Source organism: Strix aluco, chromosome 1, assembly GCF_031877795.1.
Source record: "Strix aluco isolate bStrAlu1 chromosome 1, bStrAlu1.hap1, whole genome shotgun sequence".
Taxonomy (NCBI): Eukaryota; Metazoa; Chordata; class Aves; order Strigiformes; family Strigidae; genus Strix; species Strix aluco.
In genome coordinates this window covers 43054732-43067944 of record NC_133931.1, presented here as the reverse complement: position 1 = coordinate 43067944, position 13213 = coordinate 43054732, and the positions used below count along the sequence as shown (strand labels likewise).

The following is a 13213-nucleotide window of genomic DNA, read 5'->3' as shown; positions in this document are numbered from 1 at the left end:
CTCACAACTAGAAATGCGTATTTTACATTTGACAGTGTTACCTGTCTTTCTTATAGTGTGTGCACTCTTCTACTTTTCTGAAATCTCCATGAGTACTGTCATTATGGTATTCTAACCTGTCCCCCTTTTGGAAATACCATGCAGTAAACTATTCCCTTCTGCTGGTGTTGGCTGCCAAACAAATGAGAGTGTCTCTAAGGAAGCAAGCTTGCAAATCAGCTTAGATTGATAACCAAAACAGAGGCATGATATGTGCGACTAGGAGAAGCTCAGCTCCTAACTACCCCCAGCCTCATTAATTCAGTGGGAGTTGAAGGGGGTTATTATCTTACTGGATTTTACCTACTTGAAATGCTTATTCATAAGGAAAGTATGAGAGCTCAAATCTTTCTTTTTAAGGGACTAAATACTTGTGAATGACGGCACTCAGTTTTGATGAAGCAACATTTGTCTTCCCTAATGTTGAAATTCAGATTATGGTTTACTGATAAATTGATTTAATTGGGTTTTAGATCTGCAGTCCTTTTGTCCTCATGGAGTAAAGTTAGTTTACTGTAAATTCTACTGGGTTTCTCCTTAGATCGTATTTCCACAAGTGAGCAATCTTATTTCTAGACGAATAGTATTTAATGAAGAGGGACCAGGGATGCACATCCAGAAATGTTGCCTAAGAGAACAGAAATGAACTTCAAAGATTCATAACCTGAAGGGTGTTTTTATGGTATTTGCGTCTACTTCAATGTGGCACAGAATTATTCTGTTTTAGAGTAAGAGGAAGAGCTGGCATGTACCCATCTCTTCATTACTTATTTGACATTTTATAGGAGCAGTGTGTGAATGTAACACAGTATTCTTATATTGCTAAAAGTAGATATCAGCATAGGAATTTTTTAGGGCCCTAAAAAGAAATTACTTGTAGATGAGTAATAGAGAAACACAGAGAAGTCTTGATTCGCTCCTTGTTCAGTGAAAATAAAGTAAAGGTATTTGGTTAATTGACAGAGTATATATTGATTTTGCAAGCAAGACTCCTCCTTTGTAGCAACATTTTGTTCATGACATGTTTTGGAAATTTCCCAATGTTTTCTTCCCTTTATAAGTGATCTCCAAAAAGACTCTCAAGTGTAGAATGTCTCTTTCTATATCAGCCCAATCACATATTGTGCAGAGCACCCCTGCAGTCAGAGAGTCTGGACTTGGTGGTTGAGGGGATTTTGGAGTATAGCAGACAGAATTTGCATTCTGAATCTTAACAGTTGTTCTGACATTTTAAAATGTGCTTTTCCTTGCAATAATTTTTCCCCTGACTATACAGTAACAGCTAGTGAACTGGAACAGTGTTTCTGTTAGAAATCACATCAAAATATGGTGTTAGTCCCAGAGAATGTCAGGGCTGATACAAACAACAGTTTAGCAATGCAGATATACATAGAAAAGTTTAAATATTCAGTGGACTTTTCAGTGGATTGGAGATATGCTTTTCTCATTTAACAGGTCTTTTATTTATGTGAGCTGAGTTACATGATAGCAAAAGACTGAATTAAATTCTTATATCTGAAAAGTTGCTCTATGTCTTTCCAAAGTCCTTATACCTGTGAAACCATCAGAGAACTGGTAGATAAAGTAATGTGCATGATATTATTAATTCACCAGTAACCCCCTGTAGCTCATCCCATGTCTGAGAGAGCAGCACTATCACTGAGAGAGCTGAGCTTCTGGTGATCTACTCAGACAAATGAGTGTGAGGACTAGTGCTGCAAGAACCGTAGTCTTTCAAATTGCTGTGACATTGATGTCTTGTTTGATATTCTCCTAAAAACTGTAAGGATAGACAAAGCAATCTCAAGTGCACTTCTTCATGCAGTTCAGCTTTCATGAAATCCTAATAATATTTATTTATACTTCATGATTCGGTTTAAGTCTGATAAATGTTACCCACTACAAACACTTTCTTGAACGAAATATACTCAGTGCAGACATTCTGTAGAAACCAGGGCCCAGTTTTGTGAAATTGTTACGGTGTCTCCATATTGCTTCTGGCACCCAACATTTTCCAGCAAATTAAATTCTTTGTGCTTCTTTATATGGTCTTTGATAGACTTGCTGTATGCTCTGTCATATGGCTGTGAGTTACCCTCTTTGAGAATGTGGCTTTTTTTTCAGATCAGTTCCATGAAAGCTAGTAAACCACACTGAATATCTTATGACTGATTTTTAAGTATTTTAATCTTGGTATGATGAAAGTGGCCAGTATTTTAAATGCTCTATGTTACTGAAGCAGTAAAATCTCTGTGAATTTTTACTTCATTCTATTAGTTGTTGAAAAGATATATCCTTTATCCTGCCCTATATTTAGACATCAACTGCTCAGGTTGGTACCATGGTAACTGCAGCACATACAAAAATTTTCAGTGAGAGGTGACTGTTGGTGTTCAGTTTCAGTACTCACTTACAGAATAAGCATTGGCAATTTTTAAAAAATTATTTCAGGAAAACATCCATGTGTGCCAGAAAACACTGAGAAGGGCCAGAATGTGGGACAGTGTACTGTGGCCACTAGTAGGAAGTCAATATTTGCCTGTAGCATCCACATCCCATCACATCTAGAATGCTACTATTTTGTAACTGCAGATAAACCTTCTCTTATGGAAAGCATATCTGACATAATGATTAAATAATTGTAAAATGCCATTGATCCAAATGTATTAATTATAGTGGTAGGCTGGGTTGCCAAATTTATTGTAACAAAGTAGTGAACAGTAAAATGGTCTGGTCATCAAGCAGAAGGATTAATGATATGGAAACTAGGAAAATATGGAATGCCATTATAGTGAAGGAAAGACTGGTGGAGGTTGTCAGAAACTGTGAGGAGAAGCGCAGAAAGAAAGAATGTAACTAAAACTTTATATAACCCTAGGAGACAGTGGCAAATATCTGAGCCATGTGCAGTTCTCAGTGATACCTCCAGAATGGTATTTCCCAGTCAGTAGTTACAGTCATTTAGTAACAGATTTATAGGAGGCAGAGCTAGAGCATACCATTGCAATCACCTAGCTTGCCTACATACCACTGGCCAATGGATTAAAGCTGTATAAATAGTTAATTTTGGTTTCCTGACATATTCTTGCAGGGCTATAAAAAATATAAAACTTTGTTGTCAAAAATTAAAAATTGGACAAATTTTTTTAACACTACAATTAAGGGGGGGGGGGGGGGGCAGCTTTCTGTCTGTATAGAGCTCAGAAATAAATTACCTACATTACATTTCTAAAGCTGCAATGCATCTCACTTAGCTTTAGTTGCCTGTAATGTACACATTTTTTCTAGCATGATGGTTTGAGCTTCTTCTGCAGAAAGGGGATGAAGTAGATGCTTCCAGGAGGTGGTTACCTTCTCTCTTTATTTGGACACTTATCTTAAAATGAAATTAATTATCCTCAGAGAGTGTCTGCTTCTTTCTCAAGATTTTACATGGAAATTGACTATAGACTTATTTTAGATAGGCAAAGTTTGGTGCGTGAATTCAATGCCACATTTATTTCAGTCTTTTAATAAAGAAGATAATTTTAAAATAAAATGCAGCTGACTTTATTAGCTTGATTTATCAAAAATCTTAAAATAGTTATGGATCAATCCAAGCCTGCATTTTTCAGCAAATAAAATATTCAACCATTTTCCTCAATGCAGCAAGAACTGAATTAACTTCAAGTTAAATAGTTTAGAAAATATATCTAACTCAGAATGAATGGCTTCCAGTGATGAAGTGCTCATCTAGTTGTAAAGTTGTTTCAAAGCTTAAATACCCTTTTTCTGGTTTTGTTTTGTTTTGTTTTTAAAGATTCACACTATTTTCTGTCTAAATTTGTCAAGCTTTAACTTCTAGGAATTTTTGACTGTTTTGACACGTGTTTGACTGTTAGCCTGGATAGCACTCTCACACCAAATTTCTGCTGCCTTTGACAATGTCTATGACAATAAGCAAATCAGTATGCCTTTGACAAATTAAATAGATTAGGCGGCTTGATTCACGGGAAGGCAGGCTTTCCAGTGATTTATTAACTCACAAATCTTTTCAGAGCACTCTTCAGTTTAGCACTCTACTTCTTCAAGTGTCATAACTAGCAATTGTTTTTGCATCATCTCTAAAATCTGTTTTTTTCCAGTTAACTCATGAAAATATTAAAGAGCATAAGCTTGTTAACTGGCCTCACTACAGTGAAATGCGCTTGAAAATATTCTCTGTTTACAGCTGCACTTGGAGACTAAGCAGTTAGGCATTTTATTGTCCCATTATCAGCCAGGTTGAGCCCACCTAAGAAACATTTAAATATTGGATTATGGTGTCTTAATCAAAATATTATACAATCATATGCATTACTAAAATCAAAGAAAATTATATCCATCCTATTTTCTTTGCCTGTTAAACCAGATCTCAGGCTTGGACAGTTATTCAGTCCAACAATCAGTCTGCATCAGATGGGTTTGAATTTGTCCAAACTGATGTCTGCCTTTGGGGATTTTTTGTTTTGTTTTGTTTTAATTTCTATTGTGTAAAGTGTGTTTACAGATTTGGATGCGGCTGATGATATTGGTCTTTGTAGCAGTCCTGTATTATATTAAACGCATTTTACTTGAAGTCTGATTGAAATGTCTTTTGCATGTTAGTGGTCATAGCTGCTGATTATTATAATGTGTCACTATTGTCTCTTACTCCTGTTGCGGTTCTATGCATACAAATCCTGTCTCAAAAAGATTCTGTTCCAGTCACACTAAGCAAATTAACATAAGGTCAGTTTGGGGCAAATATTTTCTTTTTTTACTGCCCTTATTCTTTCATTTATTCTTCACTAATCTTGTTGAAGATGGATGAACCATGATAATTGTAGGTTATCAGAAACCTCTAATTATGCATTCACTGTAATTTACATTAATTTAATTTTTTTCATGTAAAGATAAAGTTTTTCAATTAATTTCTGGATGAGACTTTAACGTGAAACAAAAACATGCTTGCAAAAATATGTGAATTTAGGAGGAAATTCAGGGCTGGCTTTTTCAGATGCATTGCAAACCCTATTTTTAAAGAAGAATTTGTACAGAACACAGATTACAAAATGCTGAGGTCACAGTCAGATGCACTGTTCATCCTTCCACTGAGCTAGGCCAAGACAGTACTGCTACCAGTGCTTGTCATCACTGATGCTTGCCACCCAATGTTTCCACCCCTTAAGTCTGCTGTTGCAGTGACATACATTTACTCTGTGCAAAGGTTTATTTAGTTTAAGCAGTTAATATTGTTAATAATTTGGACTCTTTCACTTGATCTGTCTTGATAAAATTTGGCTGGAGAGAAGCTGATTGCATGGTTATGCTGGCACAGCTAAAAAGGTGATAATCTAAGAGAAGGTAGTGATGTGACAAACATTTGGGACAGGGTGGAGGAGTTTAGTTCAGCACAACTGGAAGAGCCCATGGGACCACAGTCTGAAGGGTGATGTCTCAGCAAAAGTTATTTTTCTCATTTGTTGTCTCCTACAGGAATGTTCAGACACTCTTTCTGATTTGGGCTTAGTGTTACAGGGGACTTTATTTTGCCTTCCAGTGCTAAAGCTCTTTTGTTTTCAATGGTTTCTCCAGATTAACAAGTGAGATCAAAATAATCAGGCAGCAAATCAATAGGTTTGCTAAGCTTAATAGAAAAGGTCCTTTATCTAGACTCTCTAACTCCTTTTCCAATAAAAGCCTATTAAAATGATAGTAACATTAGCGGTATGGGAAATCACTTGTGCATACAGGTTGATGAAATTAAGCATATGGTGTGTCTTGACTTGCCATTTTCAGTTCTGCTGGGAATATCGTCATTAACCAACCATCAAGTCTCAGTACTGAACCTATAAAATGATTGGCATTTATAAAGGTAAATATTGCACAGTGACTGCTCAAATGCTTCTTCTGTTACAAGAGCTATTGCAACAGCTACAGACAGTGATATGTTGCCAGCACTGTCACTGAAGAGTGCTGAATAAAGTCAAACTGGGTCATACATTCAAAGGAAAAGCTCAAAACATGGGTCCCAGGATAAAAAGAAATATTTGAAGAAAATCTGAAAAGGAATTAACAAAAACTAAACTTTGAATAGTCTGAAAGAGTTGCTGGAATGGTTGTTTTTAAGGAATTTTTCAGTGCATATTTTCTTATCCAAGAAATATGAAAAGTGTCAATTCTGGTTTTGCTAGGGCAGCTTTTCTGGGTCACAGAGGATGTATGGCTGTCACATTGTCAGTCTCAGCTGCTCAGTCTTGGAGAATATCTTTATTTCTCCAGACAGTGTTAGTTAAGAAAATTTAGTGGGCTGTACGTACACACAAACTGTTTTAATACTATTCTGAGAAAATTCAATATAAGCTCTGCTGAATTAGACAATATATATTATTATCAATATTTAAGGTGACTTTTCTCTATTCAAACCTAGTTTGCTAGTAGTAACTAAAAAACAATTAACATTTTTCCCTAAGGGAAAATAAAAAAGAAAAGTTTTATATTCTGTACGTTTTCTCCTTCTCTTTCTCTTTTTGCAGATGAATTAAGCCTCCAGTAACTTAAAAGGTCCCTGTTTGTAAATCAGATAAGAGATAAAGTATCATGTGTCATACAAGACCTGTCAACAACTCGAATATTTCCTATATTTTATGACTAATCCATGGTCTGAAATGAATCCTCAAAAATATTAGCTAAATTATTAATAATTATTCAATTTCTTAAAATTATAATGAAATATATGTCATAATCTGTTTGCAGACAGTTTACGAGGAGAAAAGTGGATTAAATTTGGCAAATAAATTATCTCTAGCAAATTGTTCATCTAGCTCTAACAATTATAGTTGCTTCTCTTTCTCTGTTCCTCTTTGGTCTCTTGACTACAATAAAGCTCATTACACTATGTAGATTGTAAAATGTACACATAAAGAGAAAATGTAATCTTGTCTGTGACGTGAGTTTACTCCAGTTGTCACAATTCGTAGTCTAGTTAATAGTTTTTCAGCTTACAGTTTATTAGATGACTGAATCATCTGCAAATTTGACCATGGATTTCTGAGATTTTACACGATCTAAAATGGGCTCATTAAAACTGCACATTGACAAATGATGAAGTAGTAAGTCTAAAGCAAGTCAAACATCAAAGTTTTCACAAATGTTTATTCAACCAAAATATACCTTTGTTTTCAGAGGAAAAAGGATTTGGAAAACCTTTCATGCATTATCTATATATACAAACTTGCTGCTACCTGTGGCTGGATTATCCAAGTTATGAATAACCCATAGTACATGCTGCACCTGAGTTATTAAGTGCTTTCGAGAAAGGTGTACAAATACTTTTACTGATGTTGTGTGAAGTTTTTCTAGCTTAGAGTTTATTAACTGTCAAGCTTAGTGCAGGTCGAACCCAACTATCCTTCTGGAGACAGCACAAGTCTAGAAGTCTGCAGAATATTGTATTTTTCCTTTATTCCTAACTCTCTCTCCTTTCCAAAAGTGGATCACTGACAACAGATTTTTTGGAGACCCTAATGATAGTGTCACTAAATTAGTCAGCCTCTGGAAAACTTTTCTCTTAAAAAGAAATCTATTCTAACAAGTATTGTAATCTGGAAAAAGCTTCCTCATATGTTTCTAATAAAATAAATCATGAATTAATATAAGAATAACCATTTGCAAGGAGAAACAGTAATTTTTAAGATAAATTTTCACATTTTGGGAACTTAAAATATTTTTTATCTCTGTTTACAGAGACAGGTTTCTGTATATTTCTTACTTGAGTTTATCTGTGGTTTTCACCCATTTTCTAGCCCTGTATATTTTAATACATTTTATTTCATAAGTATAACAAGCCATTCTATTTTATTCAAAAATGATGCTATAACTTTACCAATCCAATTAAAGATATAATAAAGCAGTGATCAAACTCATACCACAATTAAGGTAAATTAAGAGTTCAGATTAATAGTATTCAATCATCAAAGTAGTTCAACAAGTAACAAAATATAATTGTGGTGTTGACACTAAGCATTGCTTTGACTTAACTATGGGAAATGTGAAAATCCTCTTTCCCTGCAGTGCTGCACTCCATCTAGAATTTCAGCCCTTCCAATGTATTTGCTCTGCTGCTGCAGGACATTATCCCAAGAACCTTAATTTTCATCTTATGCTTTTGCCAGTCTAAATTCACTGAACAGCTGATAACCTTGACTTATCATAAGGAGGTATAGCTAGTCAAGTGCCTCTCTAACACTTTTTCCTTAAAATCATTGTCAGCGTGCTGTTCTCATTTTCCCACTTCACACAGTAACTTAGGGGTGACAGTGCAGATGTGATGGTTAGTTCATTCACCATAGTAGTTTTTGAGTAACACTACCTTTCAGTCTAGAAGAAGCCATGAAGTAAATCAGTGACGAGTTGGTGATTATTTTAAAGAAACTGTTAAAGGTTTAATTCACAAACACACACATTCACATTCACATTTCACATTAATGAAAAATTAGAAGAAAAAATTTCAAAATTTTCTGTTTCTGGGGATTCTTCTTTCAAATGGATGGCCATATATTATTTGCAATTTCAAGGTCAATATTTTAACTTATGGTGGGTCTTATTAAGTTGCAAGCTGGTCAAGCTGCTCTTGGTGACACAAATCTTTCATCAGTTCTTCATCTGGAAAACATATTTTTCCCTGAAAGACAGGGAAGACTGGCAGAGCAAAAGAACTGCTTTTCTCTGTTTCATTTCTGCATAATCCTTTGAATAAGGATTGCTGCCCCCTTGTTCTGGCTGAGCAACTTCAGTGTGAATTGGGTTGAGAAGACTTCTCAGGACTCAAGTGTTTTTGATCATTATCACAATCCAGTCCCCTCAAAAACATCTTTATATCTTTAAGTCATGCTGGAAATTCCATCACAAATTACACTAGATTTTACCAGTTATCAACCCTAATAGAAATGAGATGATAATTCATAAATCTATAAAGAAAGCAGGTGGAAGGTCTCTATGCCAAGAAATTAATCTCTTTTCCAACTGAGGAAGTAGGTGTTAGACCCACAAAAAGCCAAAATCACATATTGTGAAAATGTTTAATGTTTGACATCTCACCATTTTCTTTAGGGAGCTTACTTCAGTGTTCTAAATATTCTAAAAATATTGTGGACTTTTTAACTGATAGAGAATAGTAGAAGTTATTTAAACATAACTTTAATATTTTTTTAAAAATTCAATTACTTTTATTGAAACTAACCCTACAAGTTAATTCAAATCTGGGACCAAGTTTGTCATTCTTTCCTAAGAGAATAATCTGCCCTTGTCATTCCCTGCATTTAATCCCTCAAACGGGAGCCCTGGGGGCCTATTTTGTTGAGAGTAATAGAATCCCTGTAAATCATTAAAGGTGAAATTTGGAAAGGAAAATCTCTCAGGAAGTGAGCATAAGCAACTGATCGATCAGTGTGGGGAAACAGGTGGTTTAACAGTAAATTGCAGAACCACAAAGGGAATACTGCTTAATGCAGGAGTTTAAACTTGTCATCTCTGTTCTGTTGGTATTTATTGAATTAATGAGAAAAATAATCCTAATTTTCCTTGCACTTTCATATTTCAAAATACACCATTAATTTAGTTCAATGGTTCTGTTTCCACGTCTTTTTGATTCTGAATTTTTCAGGTGGATGTTTTTCAAGTGGAAGCAGTAGATGTTGGGACTCTGCAATGGATGGTGGTTGAAAAAGGGAAAGGCTCTGACTGGCTTCTGGAGAAGATTGTTGTGAAAGAGTCAGCAGCTTCAGGAACAGGAACATTGTTCATGGCTCAAACATGGCTAAAAGACAGACGCGATGGAAAAAGATCTGCCTCAGTAACTCTGAATGCCACAGGTCAATATTATCTTCAAACTCTCATTTGCTAAGAAATTCGTTCCAAACTGCATTGACGCTATGTGATTTGCTTCCATAAACAAGTTATGGTTTAAAACATTCCAGTAGAACATTGTCATTATATAGGGAATTAGTGTGTCTGAACGCTGTTGGTTTTTAGTACCATTTAATAACCACTGTTTGCCAGGGGATAATTTCTGCTTTGTTACTCCAGATTTACAGTGGCATAAATGGCAACAAATTTGGCCTATTCTCGTTAAAAATTGCTGCCTCTCCAAGTCTTACTTCTACTTTGCCACTTACTTACAAACTATTTTTTAAGCTTCAAATACCTCTGCCAGCTACTTGTTAGGCATAGTGAAAATGAGGTAAATAGCAGGGCAGACTGTGTTTAATCCGTGGAGAAAATGCTTGCATTGTGTTCAAGAAGACTGTTTTACATTATTTATGCCACACTGTTTGGATAGGTTTTGCCTGAAACTGGACATACTTTTGACTGACATAATGTGGGCAATCAGTCCACAGAGGAACAGTTTTGACCCCATTGCCTGTGACTGCACTCTTTGCCAAGACAAGATGGGAATGTGTGCCCTCCCTCACTGTGCCGTGGTTTCAAAACAAACACAATCTGGTGTGCAAGTCAGGAAGGAACCATAGCACAACCCCAACCAGATCAGTAGGCGACCAAAGCCCAGCATGTACCTTTAAGACTGATGTATTATGATCCTGCCCCTAAGAGAAGTAAATAGACGGTATAGATGAGTCCTTAGATTACAGAAAATATTCTAGTTCTTCTCCTCATAAATCCCAGGGCATCTTTGCTCACCATAGTGGCATTGGCATGATGGTGCTTGTCTAGCAATAACCTGTTGAGACTGTGTAGAATTCCAGTGCAATCCATTTCCTCTGCTTTATCATCTCTAACTTTTGATCATTTGAAAGCTGAAAAGGACAAAGCTGTTATTTTGCAAAAGCAAATAATTTCGGCTTTGTTTTAGATCATATGTTGGGACCTTTCTGAATAAAATATAGGAATATTTAGTGTATTTAAGGTTATAAAACATGTTTTTATTCAATTTTTTTTTTTTTAAAGTTTCTGTTTCTACCACGATGCATTGATTTGGTAGAAGGAGCAAGTGTTCCTATGAGGTTTTTTATACAATAATTGGCAAATCCAAACTTGGTTGTATCTCAAAAGAAGGCTTTCCATCTTTGGTTCAGGCCTCTATTTAATGTTTATAAGTATTTTGGTCTATACCAAATCCCACTGAAATCAATGGGAGCTAATATCAGTGGGAGGAACATCAGCCCCTAAAATGGGCATTAAAAACATCCAATTAGTTCTGATTCATCCACAGCATAAATTGTATAAATGAAACAGAAATGCTTTAAAATGAAAAATACTTGAATCTTCATGTTACAACTATTTCATAGTAAAGAGCTAGCTCTAGAGTCAGTTCATTAAATAGGATGATATGTAGGAGATGATGCTTAAGTAGAAAATCACATTGTACACTTCCTATTTAAATCTTTCATCTAAATGATATATTAGTCAATTGCCTCGCTAGAGATGAATACAGGCATTTATTATAATTTAGACACTGTTCCTACAAAAGTATTAATTTGGTCTTCAATCTTTTTTTAATTAGAAATTCAGGAGAGGAGGAGCACTTCTGCCTGGCCTTTAGGAAAAGAGCAAATGAATTCAGGTATAACTTCTGCCATTACATCGACTGATTTATTCATCAGTTCTGAAATAATAATGTGAGAATATTTTCATCACAATACGTCATTACACTTACTAGTACTGACAATATTTTCCCCTTTGTAATAGTAAGAAATGGCAATATACTTAGGGAGCTGATGAGCACCCAGATGAAAAGCTTATATATCAATGCTCCCCATGTAGACTAAGACATGTCTTAGGAATTTTATCTCAGGTACCTTGGTTAACATATGAAAACAGAAACATCTTTTTTTCTTCTTTTTATTTTCCTTATTTTATTTGCTCAGAAGGCAGATGGAGGATTTATTTCACAAAACATCAAGAAGAAACAAAAACAGACTTTGAAAAGTTGTCAGAAAATATATCCAAGTTGGTTATGGTTTTTTATGGAAGCAACGGCAAGTCAAATCTGGTTTCCATGGAAAACAAAGTGGAACATCAGGCTAAGAACCAAATAACATATGATGTAAAATAATATATAGATTTGTCTATATTTAAATTTTCTTTGAGTTTCCTTTAAAAGAGAAATAATCATGTAGAGCTGTAAATATTGCAGATATTATTGTTTAAATATTCAAGAAAAGCAGAACTGAAATATTTAGTTGCACACCAGATTTCATTTTTAATTTTTGGCTTTCTCAAGTTCTTGATGATCAAGCATATTCTTTTTTTTTTTGGTCAACATATAGTCATAGTTAATAATGCATATCAATTTAAATGGCATTAACATTAAGTATTCATATTTAGAAATCAGTGCAGTAAGTAATTTGAATTTGATAGAATAATTACAATGAATGCCTCTAGAGTATAAAGCTAATATTTCCATAAGTGCTTACAGTCAGCCTGGTTCTGCTGCCTTTGAACTCAATGGGACTTTTAGAGCCAAGACTGATGTAAATGAGGCTAGGTCTGTGCTGACCCCTTTAGAGAAAACTTCCTCTCTTCCTGTAAATTAGATATGCATATATCTACATATCTCTGTTTGGATGCTAACTCATTGTTTTGTTGATTCCTAGATACATTTACCATCTGATTTGGGAATGCTTTATAAAGTGAGACTTGGTCTCCAGAGTTTGGAAAACAGCATATCCCAGTTGTCTCTTCCTTACTTTAAAATGCAGAACATATCAACCCTGGATACCTTTAGTCTCACCGTAAACAAAACACTTCCTCTTTCTCTTAATGGAGACAGATGGATTGAATTCCCTGTAGAGTGGCCATTAAAGGAAGCACTTTCTGGTAGGTATAAATCTACTTTAAAGCAGTAGAGTGGTCCGGGAGGTTAACATGTCCTAATATTACAACTGAAACCTTTATCAAAACAGTAAATTTTATTGTCTTTATTTAATGATTCATAAAGTCTGGACAAGAATTTAAAATGTATGAAGGAAAATACTATCCACTCAGCTTAATTTCTGTACCATAAAGTAAGAAATGCAATATTCATTTGATTGCACAGAACTATTATTATAGGCTACAAAGAACGCTTTATAAGAAATATCCCTTTCTTGCAATATTCTAATATTTCTATTTTCCTTTTTTAGTCCTCAGCTGCTCATATTACTGATATTAACAA

At 34.9% G+C, this 13213-nt stretch overlaps 1 protein-coding gene across 1 annotated transcript in view; it reads left to right on the top strand.

Annotated features, from left to right (window-relative positions):
* RP1 (RP1 axonemal microtubule associated) overlaps positions 1-13213 on the top strand; it is a 179519-nt gene that overhangs the window by 150322 nt on the left and 15984 nt on the right. The window contains exons 48-51 of the mRNA XM_074819124.1: positions 9704-9911; positions 11561-11620; positions 11925-12103; positions 12654-12876. Of these exons, the coding sequence (XP_074675225.1) occupies positions 9704-9911; positions 11561-11620; positions 11925-12103; positions 12654-12876 (670 nt within the window). The remainder of the gene's footprint in view (positions 1-9703; positions 9912-11560; positions 11621-11924; positions 12104-12653; positions 12877-13213) is intronic.